The sequence below is a fragment of the Gavialis gangeticus genome, unplaced genomic scaffold (assembly GCF_001723915.1).
Source record: "Gavialis gangeticus isolate Ggan-Ray unplaced genomic scaffold, GavGan_comp1, whole genome shotgun sequence".
In the NCBI taxonomy this organism is placed as follows: Eukaryota; Metazoa; Chordata; order Crocodylia; family Gavialidae; genus Gavialis; species Gavialis gangeticus.
Window position 1 is genome coordinate 165,556,086 of NW_017728992.1, and position 18,107 is coordinate 165,574,192.

The following is an 18,107-nucleotide window of genomic DNA, read 5'->3' on the forward strand; positions in this document are numbered from 1 at the left end:
TGAGCCTCTCCTCATAGGGCCTGCCCTGCTGCCCCCTGATCATGTGAGTGGCCCTCCTCTGGACCCTCTCCATGTTGTCCACGTCCCTCTTGAAGTGCGGTGCCCAGAACTGGACGCAGTACTCCAGCTGTGGCCTAACCAGTGCCGCATAGAGGGGGAGTATCACCTCCTTGGAGCTGCTCGTGATGCATCTGTGGATGCATGACAAGGTACGGTTGGCCTTCCTGACTGCATCCCCACACTGCCGGCCCATGTTGATCTTGGCATCAATGATGACTCCAAGATCCTTTTCTGCCTCTGCACTGATGAGAAGGGAGTTCCCCAGCCTGTAGGTTTGCTGCTGGTTCTTCCTCCCCAGGTGTATAACCTTGCACATCTAAGTGCATCCCCAGGTGCATCACCTTGCACACCTAAGTGCCAAACCTAAGTTATAAAAAAAATAATAATTGAAATAAGCTCATCATTTTTGGTAATTATTTTCTAGACCATGCATGATACAAGTTTCATTATTTTTGGTATAAGAAAATATAGATTGAATATTTTCTAAGTAGCTGATATGCAATTACTGACCTTCAAAATTCAGTTTTCCCATTTATCACTGTAACATACGCAAAACTCACTGTATTGCTACCTGCCATGGATAATCTTCATTCAGGAGCAGATGCCAATAGATATATTCATTCACCTTTCTTAGTACTTTACTCCACTAGTTGTCCTTTGACTCTGGTGTAGAGCTAAAGCATGATTCCCTGTGAGTAAAGGTTCACAATTTGACTCCAGTCATTGGCCAGAAAGATTAAGAAACCGAACTATAGCAACACCCTATGAATAACAAGGAATTAAAAATCACATAGCTTGCAGGTACCCTTGTATGGAAGCTGGTCTGTGCTATAATATTGATAAATATTGACACTTGGAGACTGGTATATGTAGTTAGATGTTGACTGAAGTGATTACTTCATCAGATTAAAAGGATATATGATTTGGATTTGTTTCAAGTAAAGATTAGAAAATAGGCAATTTTTAGATGTCTTTGAAGTATGTTTGTAGATCATTGTATTGACCTGTGTGGACTTGAACTTTGAGGGAGTTGGGCACGGCCTCCTCAGGTGATGCATTTTGAGACAGAGAGAAGGAAGTCTGTGTAGCTCAATTAGCCTATAGTCTGTATAGAGCTAAGAGGGAGAGTTGGAGATGTTGGGGAACGGAACACAAGCCAAAGGCAGAGATCCAGATTGAATTACCTAGAGGAAAACAGGAGGTGTAAGAGGGAAGGGCTTGAACAGTTGTCGGGTATCAGAACCTAAGGTATGGCAATGGACTGTTAAGTTGAAAAAAAGACGTGTTTTGATTAAGTTGACAGTTGACCTGTGATATTATTGTAATAGATTATAGGTAAAAAAAAAAAAAAGGTGTTGCATTTTTGAGAACCCAGAGAACGTAAAACAAGGCAATCATCGTGTCTGATGCTGCAGCAAATATGACCATGTTATGGTATGCATGTTCATGGAAAGATTGTGGTTCAGTAACAGATGATTTATCTTACAGTCTGCACACATACCCTCCCAGCCAGGGTATTTGTCTTGGAAACAAGCATGTTTTTCATTGTTTTTTGTCCCATGTGAAAAGCCATCATTTGCTTTTATTTTAGGGGTTAGGCTTCATAATCTTGCTAAGCAATTACATTTCCTGCATATGAAATAGGAATTATTTGCTTTTTCTACGTTTGTTGCTTTCTATTAGATTGCTTGCATCCAGAGAGTATCCTTACTTGTTCTAGGATATAAGCCGCCAATGCAGGGAAGCGGTCAGTAAGGCTAACCGCACCTTGTCATGCATCTACAGATGCATCACAAGCAGGTCCAGGGAAGTGATCTTTCCCCTCTATGTGGTGCTGGTCAGGCCACAGTTGGAGTACTGTGTCCAGTTCTGGGTGCCGCACTTCAAGAGGGATGTGGCTAACCTTGAGAGGGTCCAGAGGAGTGCCACTCTCATGGTCAGGGGGCAGAAGGCCAGGCCCTACAAAGATAGACTAAAGGGCCTGAATCTATTCAGCCTCCACAAGAAAAGACTGAGAGGGGATCTGGTGGCCATCTACAAACTCACCAGGCGGGACCAACAGGAAATAGATGAGGCTCTGTTTCCCTGGGTAGCACCTGGGATAACAAGGGATAACAGCCACAAATTGATTGAGAGTAGGTTCAGGCTTGATATCAGGAGGCATTGCTTTATGGTTAGGGCTGCCAGGCTCTGGAATGGGTTCTCAAGGGAGGTGGTGCTCTCCCCTGCCTTGGGAGTCTTCAAGAGGAGGTTGGGTAGATATCTGGCTGTGGTATTATGATCCCAGAACTCATTTCTGCCCAGGGCAGAGGGTTGGACTTGATGATCTGTTCAGGTCCCTTCTGACCCTAGAAACTATGACACTATGATGTCCACAGAAATATTAATGAGTTTAATGAGTCCTTAAGAAACCTAATTGTGAAGTCAGTGGGTGTGTCTACATGAAACGCTTAGTGCACAGAAGACTAATTGTACTGTGCATTCGTGCAGTGGGCAAAACCCATGCTAATGCACAGTAGATCTAGTCTAATGTGCAGTAGTCTCACCAGAAAACTTCATCTGCACTAATGTGCAGTACAGGCAACCCCAGCTTCACGTTCTTAATTGGTTCCTGAAAAACCGAGCGTTAAGCTAAATGAGTGTTAAGCGAAACCAAAAGTATTTGACGACCCAAGATACTGATAGCAATTGTTTTTAATGACCCAAGATGGCCACCACAAGCATTATGACAAAACTTGCTGAGCACTAAGTGAAATCAGGTATCAATTTCAAATGAGCGTTATAGCGAAATAGCACTAAGTGAGACAGTGTTAAGGGGGGTGCCTGCACCACCAGTTATGGAGCATTAAGTCACCTGCTATTACAGGTACTAAACTTAATGTGCTGTAATTACAGTGCATTAATGAATGTGTAGACACACTCACTGTCTTTTAGTCCTTCAGTACTATTCTTGTTGGTTTGTTACATATTGTATGTCTCAGTAGGTCTGATAACATAAGGAGACAAGTGGTATCATCAGTGCTTCTCTGACGTAAGTGAAAGACTTCCTGCAGAAATTTAGCACCTGTATAACTATCCAGCTTGCTTCTGTAAAACAATTTCTGCTTGAAACCTATTTTCTGAGGCAAGGATCTAACCAACTGTTGAGTAAATGGGCACTATCCAGTCTTAAAAAATGAACAAGAAAGTAGGTGGCTGAATGTCTGTGTTCTTCTGAAGTAGATGAAGAGGAAAAAACTCCCATTTGAGAACACTGAAAGGGGTGAGAGTTCTTAGCTTCTTTGCCTGCACTAAAGTAAAAAGTGGCAAAAGCCAACAACAGGTTTGATTAACTCCTATTTGCTCCATCTCCTGTCTCAATGATTGTCAATCTTTTTAGATTCAAGATACCACTGGTTAGACTCAAGATATTGTTAGAAAATGGCAGCTCTTAGCTTTCTCTCATGTTTTGACTATGGAAAAATAATAGAGCAGTTCTTCTGAGGCAAAAAACTCAGGCCACAACAACTCAGAATGTTTTGACACTATGGATTTAGGTTTGAAATCTCTGGGTTGATCTTGTGAATCATGTGTAGGTGTTTGTACATGTAACACTGCTAATTTTGAGCAGCATGCTCTTAAAAGGATTTTACAGCACAGCAGGGTGTTGCATATAAGTAATAAAAGGCCAACTGTTGTGCAAGAAGACCTCTCACTGAGGTCAGCATGGAGAGGTTCTAGAATAAGGCCGAGTTAACACACAATTCCATGCTGTAAAATGTTTAGTGCTTTCAAAAGGTATATGAGGAAAGCTAGAAAGGAACTTCAGTGAAGCAGAAGGCCAGATGGAGAAATCATTCCTTATTTGCACATCAGTCACTGTCACTAGAAACTAAAACCCTATCAACAAAATATTTATGTATGTGGCTACAGTTAACTACGTGATTCTAACCCATTTTATTTATGCATATGCCTACATTTCAGTAGATATTCAAGTGCTTTCTTGAATCTAAGTGAGGACACACATTTCTTCTCTGAGCTTCTATCAGGTTGGACTTCTTGGTAAATCAATACATGCATGGTTTTGTAATGGAAGGCAGAAGCTTGCCTGTCTGATAACAAGCAAGTTTATTTTTCTGCCTGCATCATCGTCTGCTTGCCAGGCAATTACAGCTGACCTAATGATTTTATTCTTCTGTTTTAGTTTTTGTTTTTATTATGTGTTCCACTACAGTCATTTGATTACGAGTATGGTATAATTCAGTTTTTTAAACATTTTTTAATTGGGTGCTTTTCCCATCTGCCTACAAATTCTGTGGTTAGGCATTTATTATTAATCCACATGGACATGTGTGGCAGTTTGAGAGCTGTACTTTCAGTTCTCTTTTACTGTTTGAACTACACTTACGCACTAATAATTAAACCCTTTCATTCTGTCCTAAAATATTTTGGATATTCTGAGTTAGTACAAGGTACCTTACATATTAATATCTTTAGAATAGCAATCAAAAGAAAAGCATGAATGCATATTATCATTCTAAGGCTTAAACATTTAGACTGGTGTGTACAGAGTACCCCTTGGTGCAAATACTGTACATGGGGATTTCAACTTAAAAGTAAATGCACTCCTATAATCATGTAGCCATGAAATACTTTCAGGAAGATCTACGAAACAGTGAAAAATATTTTTGTTTTCTTTAGGGAAAAAGTGATTCTCTAGAAGAATCCTTTCAGTTTTCCTGTTAAGAGAACAAAAAAGGATTGCGGTGCTGATTCTCTTTTACCTTAAATCCCCTCTTAAATTTCTGTGGTAGAAAATTTAGCCTCTTAATTCCAGTCAGTTATCTGGTTTTGCTGTAATTAAACTATCCAGTTTAATCAATGGGTACTTTGCGTCGGTTTTTCATCAGTCCCATGGAACACCTATGCCCACTACGGGACAGAGAGGTCCTGGTGAGGGAGATCCCCTGCCCTCCATCAATGCTGACCTCATGAAGGAACACCTTGAGAGGTTGGCTACCTTCAAGTCAGCTGGCCCTGACAATCTACACCCCAGGGTACTCAAGGAGCTGGCGAGCATCATAGCCCAGCCTCTGGCATGGATCTTTGAGAACTCCTGGTGCTCTGGAGTAGTGCACGAAGACTGGAAGAAGGCCAGTGTGGTGCCTATCTTCAAGAGAGGGAGGAAAGTGGATCCGGCAAACTGTAGGCCCATCAGCCTGACCTCTATCCTGGGGAAGGTCTTAGAAAAGTTTATCAAAAAGGCCATCCTTAATGGACTAGCCAATGCCAACATCCTGAGGGATAGCCAGCATGGGTTTGTTGCAGGTAGGTCTTGCTTGACCAATCTCATTTCCTTTTACGACCAGGTGACCTATCACCTGGACAAGGGAGAAGAGATTGACGTCATATATCTTGACTTCAAAAAAGCCTTCGATCTGGTATCCCATGATCACCTCTTGGCGAAACTGGTCAGTTGTGGCCTTGGGTCCACCACGATCCGCTGGCTGGAAAATTGGCTCTGTGGTCAGACCCAGAGGGTGGTAATTGATGGAAGTCAATTGTCATGGTGCCCTGTGACCAGTGGGGTCCCCCAAGGCTCTGTCTTTGGACCCATATTGTTCAACATCTTCATTAATGATGTGGACATTGGAGTCAGAAGCAGACTGGCCAAGTTTGCTGATGACACCAAACTTTGGGGCAAAACATCCACACCTGAAGACAGGAGGGCAATCCAGGTTGACCTGGACAGGTTCAGCAAATGAGCGGACGAGAACCTGATGGTGTTTAACACTGAAAAATGCAAGGATCTCCACCTTGGGAGGAAAAACCTGCAGCATCCTTATAGGCTCAGCAGTGCTATGCTGGCTAGTGCTATGGAAGAAAGAGACTTGGAGGTCATCATTGACTACAAGATGAACATGATCCTTCAATGTGATGCTGCGGCTAGTAAAGTGAGCAAAATGCTGGCTTGCATCCATAGATGCTTCTCAAGCAAATCCCGGGACGTCATTCTCCCCTTGTACTCAGCCTTGGTGAGGTCGCAGCTGCAGTACTGCATCCAGTTTTGGGCCCCAAAATTAAAAAAGAATGGGGAGAAACTTGAGAGAGTCCAGAGAAGAGCCACGTGCATGATCAGAGGTCAGGAAAACAGACCTTACGAGGACAGGCTGAGAGCTGTGGGACTCTTTAGCCTGGAAAAGCACAGGCTCAGGGGTGATCTGATGGCCACCTATAAGTTTATCGGGGTGAACACCAGTATCTGGGGGAACGTTTGTTCCTCAGAGCACCCCAAGGGATGATGAGGTCGAACAGTTATAAACTACTACAAGACTGTTTCAGGCTGGTCATAAGGAAGAATTTCTTTACTGTCCAAGCCCCCAAGGTCTGGAATAGCCTGACATCAGAGGTGATGCAAGCACCGACATTGAACACCTTCAAGAGAAAATTGGATGCTTATCTTGCTGGGATCCTATGACCCCAGCTAACTTCCTGCCCTTGGGGCAGGGGGCTGGACTCGATGATCTTCCAAGGTCCCTTCCAACCCTAATGTCTATGAAATCTATGAAATTAAGAGGAAGGTAAAATGATACTCAGCCTTACCCCCAAAAACTCTGTCTGCGATTCAGCCCCTGCTGGAATCCCAGACATTTTGATCTTGTGGTGGGGAATGAGAATGTGCAAAGCACTCCCAAACTAGGTGAGACTGGTACCAATGGCATCCATCTCCTTTGCTTAACTGTACCCCTGAAGCTGTTCACTCACTCACTCCCAGTGCAAGTTACAACAAAACTTTGATGGGCTCCCTTTTGTGTTTGGAGGCAGTGAGGTATTGAGAGGGAAGTTCCTTGTTTGGTATGCCAAACTAGACTGTGCCTACTGTGCCATGGGTGAACTCAAGTTGACATGGTAACTCTGACCTCCTGAGAATAATCCCTTCCCAATGCCATACAAAGATAATTTGGCTGTGCCCATAACATACCTGGAGACCCTTCCAGGAAATATATATGTACCACCTCTGATTATAGATCTCTGAGAATGGAATTGAAGGGATCTTTTATTTCCAGAGGGAGCCATTGCAAGAGCCAGCTGACTTCTACAAAACCCTCACACAGACTGACTTAAGAGGTCATTGTTCAGAAGCATAATATCCTGTGAAAGATACCTATAATTTATACTTATGAAGAAGGAAAAAAAATACACTACTGGCTGGGGAAGGTGAAAAAATACTCTTATTTCCCCTCTCGTGTTCATTAGGACCTAGGTTTATTACTGTGATTCTTGCCAGAACACTCTCACCGCTGGTCTTTAGGCAGTTTACGTAAAGCAAACTTCTAAAAGAAAATCCAATACTGGTAAAAATTAGGGGGTTTTGGCCTACATTTACAAACCAAGTATACTTTCAAAACCAGTTGTTTTTACTTATGCTTTGAAACCTTTCATACAGTTTAGCAGCTGAGTTTGCCTATACTCTAATTAGCTTTGGAAAACATCCACTTACATTGTCCGTAAGTAGATATAGCAGAACATTGTTTCCATATGTTCTCACCACTGCACTTAAGAGCTTGGTTAACTAGCCACGTTTTCAAATAGGTACAGATTCCTTATGATCATGGTTTGTTGTACCAAAACCTCACTTTTAACAATCCCAACAGTAGGAATCAATTTTTCTTTATTATGATGCAGCAAGTTGACTAACCCTATTACAGTGAGCATCCTCTTTTAATTAACTTTTCTCTCAGTCCCATGAGGGTTTGTTATAATGAGGTTGTACTGTACTTTATTAAGGAGAAATAATGCTCTGTCTACTGAAATTATAGTAATTTTGTTTGCATGACAGCAGTTTAAGCACCTTGAGGGCTTGCACATAAGGGGACCTAAATAGCTTAAGGTTATGTATACACACTCAAATAATTTGGGAGAATTTTCCCAGGTTTGTTCTTCAAGTAGAATAACTTACCCAAAGCTACACATACAGACATTTAAATGCTAAGGCCCTGAAGAGTAGAGAGCTTACAGTGAGAACACTGTGCAGCCACCAGGCCTCTGTGCACACACCTTAGCATGCTCTGCAGGTTCCCTTAGTCTGGCTGGTGACAGATGGCAGCAGTGCATAGGACAGCCCTGATTGGCTAACTCAGACTCCCCATGTGTTTCCCTGTGGCACAAAGTGGGGACCTTAGAAAAGATTTATTTTTACCCTCTCCACCCAGTTCCATTCCTAGTAACTGTAAGATTTCCTTCCAATGTTTTGAGACCACTCTGTACTAACACTGTATCTGGAACAGCCTTTGAGACCGAAACTGTTCACTCCAAAGGCAAGTTAAAGTTGAATCCAACAGTAAGACCGTGAGTAAAAAAATCTGCAAGTTAGTTGACATAGTTTCGTAAGCCAACAATGAAATTTTCTTATGTAGGATATAACTGGGTCCTGATTTTTAGATGTTTCTTTCCTATTTACTATTCATCTCGTGTGTAATGTGGAGAAGCAGTTATCAAAGATCCTACTGTAAGTCTGTTTTTTTGTCTAAGACACTTTTGTAAATCAGAAATTTACATGCTTTCAAATTTCTCTTTTTATTGGCAACTTTTATAGTTTTGAAGATCAAATGAATGCTGAGTAAGCATATTTGCTGGTTAAAAGCCTTAAAAATAATAGAATAGTTGAAAAGTAGGGATCTTTTTAAATCTAATCATCTCCTCAGATAAGATCATCCCTACCTAAACCATCCCCAGTGAAGTGTTCGTCTAACCTGCTCCAGGGATGGGAACCACCTCTCTAAGTAATCTATTCCAATTTTTCTCTATAGGAAGAAAGTTTTCCTAGTATCCAACCTACAATTCTCTTGTTGCAACTTAAGATGATTGTTCTTTGTCCTGTCCCCTGCAGCCACAAAGAAGAGCCTATCATCACCTCTTTATCTATAGCCTAGTCTCTTTATAACCACCCTTTTGTATTTACAAACTAGTCTCAAATCTCTCTTCATTCTTCTCCAGACTGAAGACTTTTTTCTCTCTTAACTAAATTGTATTTACTCAAAAAAACTCACTCCTAGCACTGCCATTTCTTTTGTTCATCTTTTCCTTTGGTCCCAGGCAGACTACTTTTTTCTTTTCCTTATGCAGCAGTCAATGGATGGCAAAAAGTATTCCAAATTTCTTCAGTGGCAGATTCATGCCAAATTTGATCTCTCCCATCCCAGCTTTATTTTTACTCAGTCTCTCCTACAAGGCCTATGCCAGACATGCTCACCTTAAGCTTTAAGTTGTGTCCACTCTTCCCTGTTCATCTCTTCCTCAAGCTCCTTCTCCTCCTGCCTCAAGGCAAACAACTTACCCTGGAAATCCTTCCAAACTGTTTTGGCCACCTACCTTTCCTCAGTAGTCCGCTATCCTTTCAGGAAGAGTGTCAAAGCCAATCAGTGCATGCTTCCAGTAGATAGTGTTTGCCTAGAAGGGAGAAGCTGTGCATATTGCAAGATTGGGTTTACCTAACACAAGTCTACTAATGCCCCCTGCCATTCTTGCTAATCTCTTGTAGGTATGGAAGGTATGGTATTGCTTTTACTTTTCACAATCAAATGTATTCAGTATTCTTTCACATATTTGCCCTTTAGCATTTATAGATAGTATCTAGCAATGTCTTGTTAGATCACTACTGCAGATTGACTTGTGCAGTAGGTACCAAAATGTCAGCAGATTTCCAGTCACGTGTTGATGTAACAATTGTTTTGTTCAGTTATGTCTGGTTTGTTCACTGGTTTTTCCCATCTTTGCAGAGGGGGATGTAGACTATGTCACCCAAAGAGTAGAAATTGTAGGTTTGCATGAGTTTATAAGAACTGATGAGCTTGTAAACAATAATAAACAATGCAAGTGTTTGCAAGTGCTGAAAGAAATGCTACCCTTTATAACTCTTCAAAATGGATACAAAACAGATTACCTATGAGTAGCTTCACAAGTAATGAATTGTCATAAAATTAGCCCCAGTAGGGATGAACACTTTTACAGTCCTATATTCACTTCCAAGGTAGTAGGAAGGAAGTACAGTTGTGACAAAAATTCTTTTCACAGGCCAGTAGAGCTGGCTTTCCACATAGTACATTTATTTATACTATTTATTTTCCACAAGCCATTTATTTTGATAGTCTAGTGCTGGACTTCCTGAAGCAACAGGGGGAGTGCCAGAAAATTAAATATATAAGGCCATGGCTAGAGACCATCTCACTAAACAACAAAGCAGCAGGCAATAGCCTTTAGTAAATGGTTCAGGATAAATACAGATAGTAAAAATCTAAACCTATGTAACTGTCAGGGTAACTCTCCATCAGGTTGGCCAAAGGTTCCCTTGGTTTACAAGTTTACGTAATCTATCCTCTACTTCTTACACTGATGTAATACCAGTTGCGCTAATATAACTGTTTCATCTGCTCAAGCCATTTATTTTCATTGTCTAGTGTCGTACCCAAAGTGGAATTTTACAAAATGGAAGTAGCAAAAGGTCAACTGTTACACAAAAAGAAGTCTCACTGAGGTCAGCATGGGGAGCTTATAGAATCAGACTCAGAGTTAGCACACACTGCCATACTGTAAAGCATTCTGTGTATTTCTGTTGTCTGAAAGATGGATTGTAGCTTCCTTGCTACCCCTGTATTGTGTTTCTCAGATTGTCCCTCCCACCTTCATCAAACTGTATATTGGCGGTGACATAGATCTCTCAAATTGTGGTCAATGGAGAATTTCTGTGTTGTCACTGAGCTGTTTCTGCAGTAATGGCTTGGCATTTACTACCTTTCAGGTTAGGGGCATTTAGGGTCTCCACAGTATTTCTTTAACCAAGTAAACCAGAAAGCAGCATTAAGTCCAAGCAATTCTTCATCTTTCCCAACCCCCACCCACAAAATCAAACTCCTTTCTTCAATTGTGGGGCTACTTTAGGACATTTGGTGTCAGGTGTTTCTTTACTGGCCATTAGAGGACAACAAGCATAGAAGACACAACCAAATTGCACTGTCCTTTACACAGAATAGTGGGTCTGCATGCAAGAAAAGTAATATGGCATTGCTTAGTGTAAAGCCCAACTGAAGTTCAGTGGAGAAACAAAATGGGAATGAGGGAAAGAAACAAATCATATGTGCTCACTGTACTCAAGTGATCTTATTTTCATGTGGTCTCTTTACTAGTGTCCTTGGATTGCTCTTGTATTGTAATCAAGCACCATAATTACTCTGGGGATAGTGTAGGATATGGACAGGGAGGCTGGAAGTGATTTTTGTTCTTGCGAGATTCTCTCACCAAGGGATCAGAAGTATGAAAAGGCCTGAAAAGTGCTGATATACATGAGATGCTGAGCACATGCATTTATAAGAAAACATCTCTAAATGTCAGTATACTGCAAATATTTAATTGCATAAAAGAGCCTACTCAAGCAAAAAAAAAATTAAAAATCTCCTTATCTATTTAGGGACTCTGCAGCACTGAATCTCAAGTTCAGTAAAGTCACATCATAAATTTTACTTTCTATACTCTGTTTGCTTTGCCGCTCTTGCCAGACCTAGGCAATTTCTACCTAACCAGTTTTCAGAACCTACTTAGTGGTAATTTGGAGGAACTGATATATATAATTTGATTAGCCAAGGTTTAAACTTGGAAAGATAATATTGGAGTAATAAAAAACAAGCAAGAACTGTATATGAGAAATACATAATGATTTCCTTGCTTTTACAAATACAAATGTATTTAGCATTTGATCAGTCAAATCTAGCTTGTTCACTGGGCTTTTCTGTTTCCACTGGGGGAAAACAAATAAAGTCACCTGAAGTGGGGAAATTGTATTCCATTAAAAATGTACTAAACAGGAGGAAAGCCTCAGATAATTTAAAAACAACATTGTGGCATGTCCATTACATGGTAAGGAAAACTTAAGAGCTTGACAGTTAAAGTTGTTTCTCCTTACTTCCAAACCCCATCTGTATGATTTAGCTGCTTTGACCCTACAACTTCCCAAAACTTTGTCTGAAACCTGTCCTTTTCTGTCTTCCCTTTTCTCCTTTTCTTTTGTCTGCACTATTTATCCATCCATCGGCTGACAGTGTCTTTACATCCAAAATGCAAAGCAGACAGATGGGCGCCTCAGGAAAGAACATGACTAAGAGCACCAGCATCGGTGGGGACATGTACACACTAGAGAAGAATGATGGCAGCCAGTCTGACACAGCAGTAGGCACTGTGGGCACCGGTGGCAAAAAAAGACGCTCCAGCATTGGTGCAAAGATGGTAGCAATTGTGGGTCTGTCACGAAAAAGCCGCAGCACTTCCCAACTCAGCCAAACTGGTAGGAACCAGATTTGTTTTTTCTTCAATACTGTGCCATTAAAAATGTAGAATATGTATATATTATAATGTAGTCATATGAGTGAAGTGTTGAAGTTGCTTAGTTAATAATCCTAGGAGAAAAGAATAGATTGATATGATCTGTCTGAACTTTTATTAAACTTTTTCTTCTTTTAGCAATCATCTTTCTTCAGATTGGACTGAAGCTTCTATTTTTATGTTTATTAGAGCACACCTAATACAATAATTCCATTCCTTCCCAGGAACCAATGTGAGCTGCTGTGTTTATGTTTTGGTGTGTTTTACTAATGTTTTGTGAAGGATCATTGAGATGCAGGTGCAGAATTTCTTCTCTTTTGTGGTGAACTTTCTTTATATATTTCAATCCTCCTTTTTCTTATGTTTAAACATGCTAAATAAATTTTGATGCAGAAGGTTTGATACAGAAGTGTTCGTGACCTAGGTGTGGTATCTTCTGCTTATTGTATTAGTACAACACTTTGACTACTCATTCTTTCCTTTGTTTTCAGTCTACAAGTATATTTATCAACAGTTAAAAAAAATTCTCATTGCTTTTTACAGTTCCCAGTTAAAATTTGTTACCTAAAAGTTCCACAGAAACAGAGATGAAGGTATTTCCTGCTTTGACACTCTGAACATCCCAAGTCACATATTATCCTTTATATTTATTTTTCATATCTCATCTGGAAAAAAAACCAATCCATATAATGCACTCTGAAAAGCTACCATTAGTAATTACAGTGGGTAAAACTTGTGTCATTTCAAAGGAAAATGGCTCTTTGTATTTAAACAATGCATCCACATGAGTTTTAAGTGTATATTCAGGATACTGTGTACTTAGGATACTCTTTAATATCTGTGCTAAAGCTTGTATGCAATTTTTACCATTTTTTTAAGTGTGCCCATTTCTGTTCATATGTATATGGAGAAATTATTTATTTGTGTTTATGGCAATGCCTGAAATAAGATCCTCATTGTGTTTAACAATGGTCAACAAGTCAATAGCCTGTAAACACACATAACATTTCCCTTGAAAGAAAGCCTTTTGTGCCAGAATCCTACAGGTGGTCTGCTTCAAGTAGAGCAGAACAAGGAACAATGGTCTCAATTTGCAGCAGGGAAGTTTAGGTTAGATATTCTAAAGAATTTTCTTACTAGGAGGGCACGTCTGCATGTGCGCATTTACTGTGTAGTAAGGGTGTACAAAGCAGGCAGTATTCAATTCAGATTCAGCCCGATTCAGGAGACAGTGATTCAGTTCATTGATTTGGATCACTGTCCCAATTCAATTCGGCTGAATCTGAAGATTCAATTCTGATTCGGAGAATCAGCGATTTGGCCATAGACACAGCTTTATATATTTTTTTACTTACCTCTAGGTACCAGGTGCAGCTCGTGAACAATGAGATGGTGGGGCAGATGGAGCATCCCATGGGAGTGCAGAGGAGTCCCCTATGTACTTGGCAGTGGACCCGGATGTGGACTGGAAGTACTTCTGGGTCGCCACTGAGACTTCCCTGTGCCCTCCCAGCTCAGCAATCGGCCATGGGGGGACACCATGTGCCCCTCCAAACCCAGGAGGCACCAGTTGCCAAGCTGGGGGTCAGGGGGGACCCTGCACACTCTGCAGCAGACCCAGAAGTGGCCTGGAAATACTTCTGGTCTGCTTCCGGGACCTTCCATGGGATACTCCATCTGCCCTGCCATCTCAGCATTCACGAGCTGCACCTGGTGTCTCAAGGTATATAGAAAAAAAATATAAAGCTGTGTCTATGGCCTAATCATCGAATCTTTCCAAATCTCTCTGAATTGGTTCGGAGGCTTCTGATTTGATTTGGAGAGATTAATGGGTTTCCTGATTTGATTCAGATTCATAGATTCGGTCACTGAATTGGGCTGAATCTCCTCTGAATCGAATCAACAACCAAAGCTTCGCACAGCCCTACTGTGCAGTAACCGAAATTACTGTGCAGTATGGGCACATATCTACACATGCATGCCTGTACTATGCAGTAAATAAGGCCAACTTGAGCATAAATTTGATACCTGTATCATGCAGATATCAAATTTGTGCCTAATGTGCGTTACTGCACAGTAACGCACATGTAGACATCTTACTGCGCAGTAACACTGTGTGTGTGGACTGACTTCCGACTAGCTTTAGTTTCAAGTCAGTCCACACACAGCATTTAATGTGCTGTAATGTCTGCACCTGTAAACACCATCCTATTCCCACTTACTGCACAGTAAATTTAAGCCAGCATAAATGCATATGTAGGTAGGCCTGGAGAGTAGGAAAGTATCGGAACAGATTACCCCTTTTCTGTCCTTGGAGGTTTTTAAGATCCAGGATGACATACTTGGGGATGGTCCTGCTTTGAGCAGGGACTACTTGATCTCCTTAGGTCTCTTCCAACCCTCACTTTCTATGATTCTATATACCTGTGAAGTATGCAGGTGGTGCTTTTTCTCAGAGAATGTGGTAAGTATCTTTAAGGTTATTGTGACACATTTCTGAGACAAGCCTGTCAGGTTGTGTGTTGTTTGCTTGCCACATAATGGCAGAGGAGAAATAAAGCATCTAGGAAAGTGGTTGTGCCTCTTATGTTTTGATATGGGTCAAAACCCAGGACATTCAGGACAATTTCTAGAAGTCTGTCTCAGAAAGCTTGCAATATATAAGTGGCTGTTAAGTTCTAACTCCAGAACCTGCAGTTTCTCAGCAGATTCTCCCCATGTTCACATTGCTGTAGAATGGATGGGGTCATGTGAGTCCTGGGGTACTGTGGTGATAGGTTGCTGTTGTATAGTTCTAGAAAATCTGTAGTTGAGTACAAACAATGCTAAATACATATTCACCTGGGAACAGGGGGCAAGCAAGTAAAGTGTTTGTATATATTATAATGCAAGAGTACAGGTATATGTGGAAAATAAGTTTTGTCTATTGGGAGGCATCAAATTAGTTTAATAATGAGGCATCAAATTAGTTGACTATAGATAGTCCATATAACTTTGTTCACTCAGAAGAGCCTGCACACAGAACTTAACTTGGATTCATCGAACACAGGGCCACATAGGCTAGGGACAGACATTCAGAAAGTCTGAGCCTGAATTGAGTCAATCTTTGCAGGTTAGTATAACCTGCCTAGACTGAATCAGTTTGTAACTGCACAGAATCCCTTCTGGTCTGAGAAAATGCAGGCACATGCCTGCAGTGGCTCAGGTTAGAAGCTAGGGGTGCTAGAGCAGCCCTCCCTTCCCCTCCTTGGTGCTGAGCTGAGCAGGGGTAGGAGGGGGGGCAATGGCCAGGCCCCAACAGGAGGCTCTGATTAGGGAGGGGTTCCCCTCCTTGCTCATCAGTGAGAGAGCCAGCAGGGGTTTTACACAGCATTTATCACCGCATTACCAAAACAAAAGGATCTCTCATTAGTTCAAGCTCTTCTTAAACAACTTGTTCCAAAGAAGGAAGGACATTACCAACTACTGGCTGATTAGCTCTAAAGAGCCCCAAGCCTGTCCTGTCTCCCTTTGTCCCATCTCCCACAGCATGGATCTAGCCAGCATGTGCTTTGCTAGCTAATGCTGATAGGTATCTGTGTAAGGCAGAGGGGACAGGGGATCCCTGCTTAGCAGGGCGTGGTGGGGTGGTGGGAGCAGGGGGAAGCCAGGCAGATGCCTGCAGTCTCTGCCAGAGCTCTGGCCAGGGAGCAGAGGAGAAGGGCCTGCTCTGCTGTAAGGCAGAGAGCCTTGCCCAGCCCAGACAGCATGCCAGGATGCTGGTGGACTCTGATTTAACTTAAACCAGGAAGGGGTATGGGACAGACATTGCATAAACTGGTTTAACCCTAACGCAGGTAAAGAGATAGTGATGATGATGATACATTGCTGCTTAATAAACCACATTGCCCTCTCTGTGGTTCAGTTATGTTAATATTCCCCTTCCTCCACTGCTTCGTAACAGCTTTGCAGCTATATGAGTGCTTGGAAAAGATCTGGAAGTGGTGAGTCAGATGACTTAACAAACAGGCTTTGGGAGGGCACTTCAAGTATGGAAGGAAACACAAAGGCCTGTGAGAAAAGAAACAGAATTCTCTCAAAGCTGGAACTAGTTTGGTTAGAGAGAGCAACAACCAAGATGAAAGAGGAGGAGTTTTAAGATGGTGGGTTTGAAGGCAAAGTATGGCAAAAGGACTGAATTCTATGTGAAGAATTTTCAGTTTTCGGTTTTAAAACTTCTTTTGTGCCTCAGTAACGTGCTTGGGAACACTAAAAACTAAGATCCATTATTTATCCCCAGATCAGGTTCAAAGCTGACAGTATGTTTCTTCATATTCTATTATGTGAGTCATATTGTAGGGATTCCTCTTTAAGTATAAGAGTTGACATTTGTCTACAGGCTAGTTTTGTATTTGATCTCCTTTAGTTATAGAAAAAAACAAAGAAAAAGCTTCCAGAAACACCTGAGGACTTTTGACTTTCAGGCACTGAGAAGTAGGTATTGCAAATAATCCACAACTGTAGAAATGCCTTTTGCTTAGATGTGCCAGATACAACTGCATAATACTTTGGAGATCACCAAAAAATATGGCAAAAGATATGCTGCCAGGCCCAGGATCAGTGAGGACCTACTCAGGGAACTTCTGGTGGGTCTAGACGTGTTCAAGTCAGTAGGTCCTGATGATCTTCACCCCAGAGTACTGAGAGAATTAGCAGAGGTCATTGCCGGACCCCCGGCACAACTTTACGAGCACTCATGGTGCTCTGGTGAGGTGCCGGAGGACTGGAAAAGGGCCAATGTGGTCCCCATTTTCAAAAAAGGGAGGAAGGAGTACCCAGGAAACTACAGGCCCATTAGTCTTACCTCAGTCCTGGGGAAGCTCTTTGAGAAAATTATCCAGGAGCACATGTGCGAGGGACCAGCAGGGGAGATCATGCTTAGGGGCAACCAACATGGGTTCATTCGAGGCAGGTCCTGTCAGACCAACCTGGTGGCCTTCTATGACAAGGTCACAAAATCCTTGGACGCAAGTGTCGTGGTGGACGTAGTCTTTCTGGACTTTAGGAAGGCCTTCAACACTGTCTTTCACTCCATTCTCATTAAGAAATTAGGCTACTGTGGTGTCAATGCCTACACAGTCAGATGGGTCACAAATTGGCTGGAGGGCCACACCCAGAGTGTGGTGGTGGATGGGTCTTTTTCAACTTGGAGGGATGTGGGCAGAAGCCCCCCAGGGCTCAGTCCTCCGGCCCACACTGTTCAACATCTTCATCAGCAACTTGGATGAGGGAGTGAAAAGCACCTTGGTTCAAAGTCGCAGATGACACTAAGATGTGGGGAGAAGTGGGCACACTGGAGGAGAGGGACAGGCTGCAACTAGATCTAGACAAGTTACAGGGGTGGGTGGATGAGAACAGGATGGGATTCAATACTGACAAGTGCAAGATACTGCACCAGGGGAGGATGAACCAGCAACATACCTACAGGCTGGAGAACTCCCTTCTTGTCAGCACAGAGGCAGAAAAGGATCTTGATGTCATTATTGATTCCAAAATGAACATGGGCCTCCAAGGTGAGGACGCAGTCAGAAAGGCTAACTGCACCTTGTCATGCATCCACAGATGCATCACGAGCAGGTCTAAAGAGATGATCTTCCCCCTTTATGTGACACTGGTCAGGCTGCAGTTGGAGTACTTCGTCCAGTTCTGGGAGCTGA

General features: G+C 42.0%; 1 protein-coding gene across 1 annotated transcript in view; it reads left to right on the plus strand.

The window, feature by feature from the left end:
- The window catches only part of RIMS2 (regulating synaptic membrane exocytosis 2), a 1,108,253-nt gene that overhangs the window by 964,245 nt on the left and 125,901 nt on the right, over positions 1-18,107 (plus strand). The window contains exon 29 of the mRNA XM_019528053.1: positions 12,156-12,373. Coding sequence (XP_019383598.1) covers positions 12,156-12,373 — 218 coding nt within the window. The remainder of the gene's footprint in view (positions 1-12,155; positions 12,374-18,107) is intronic.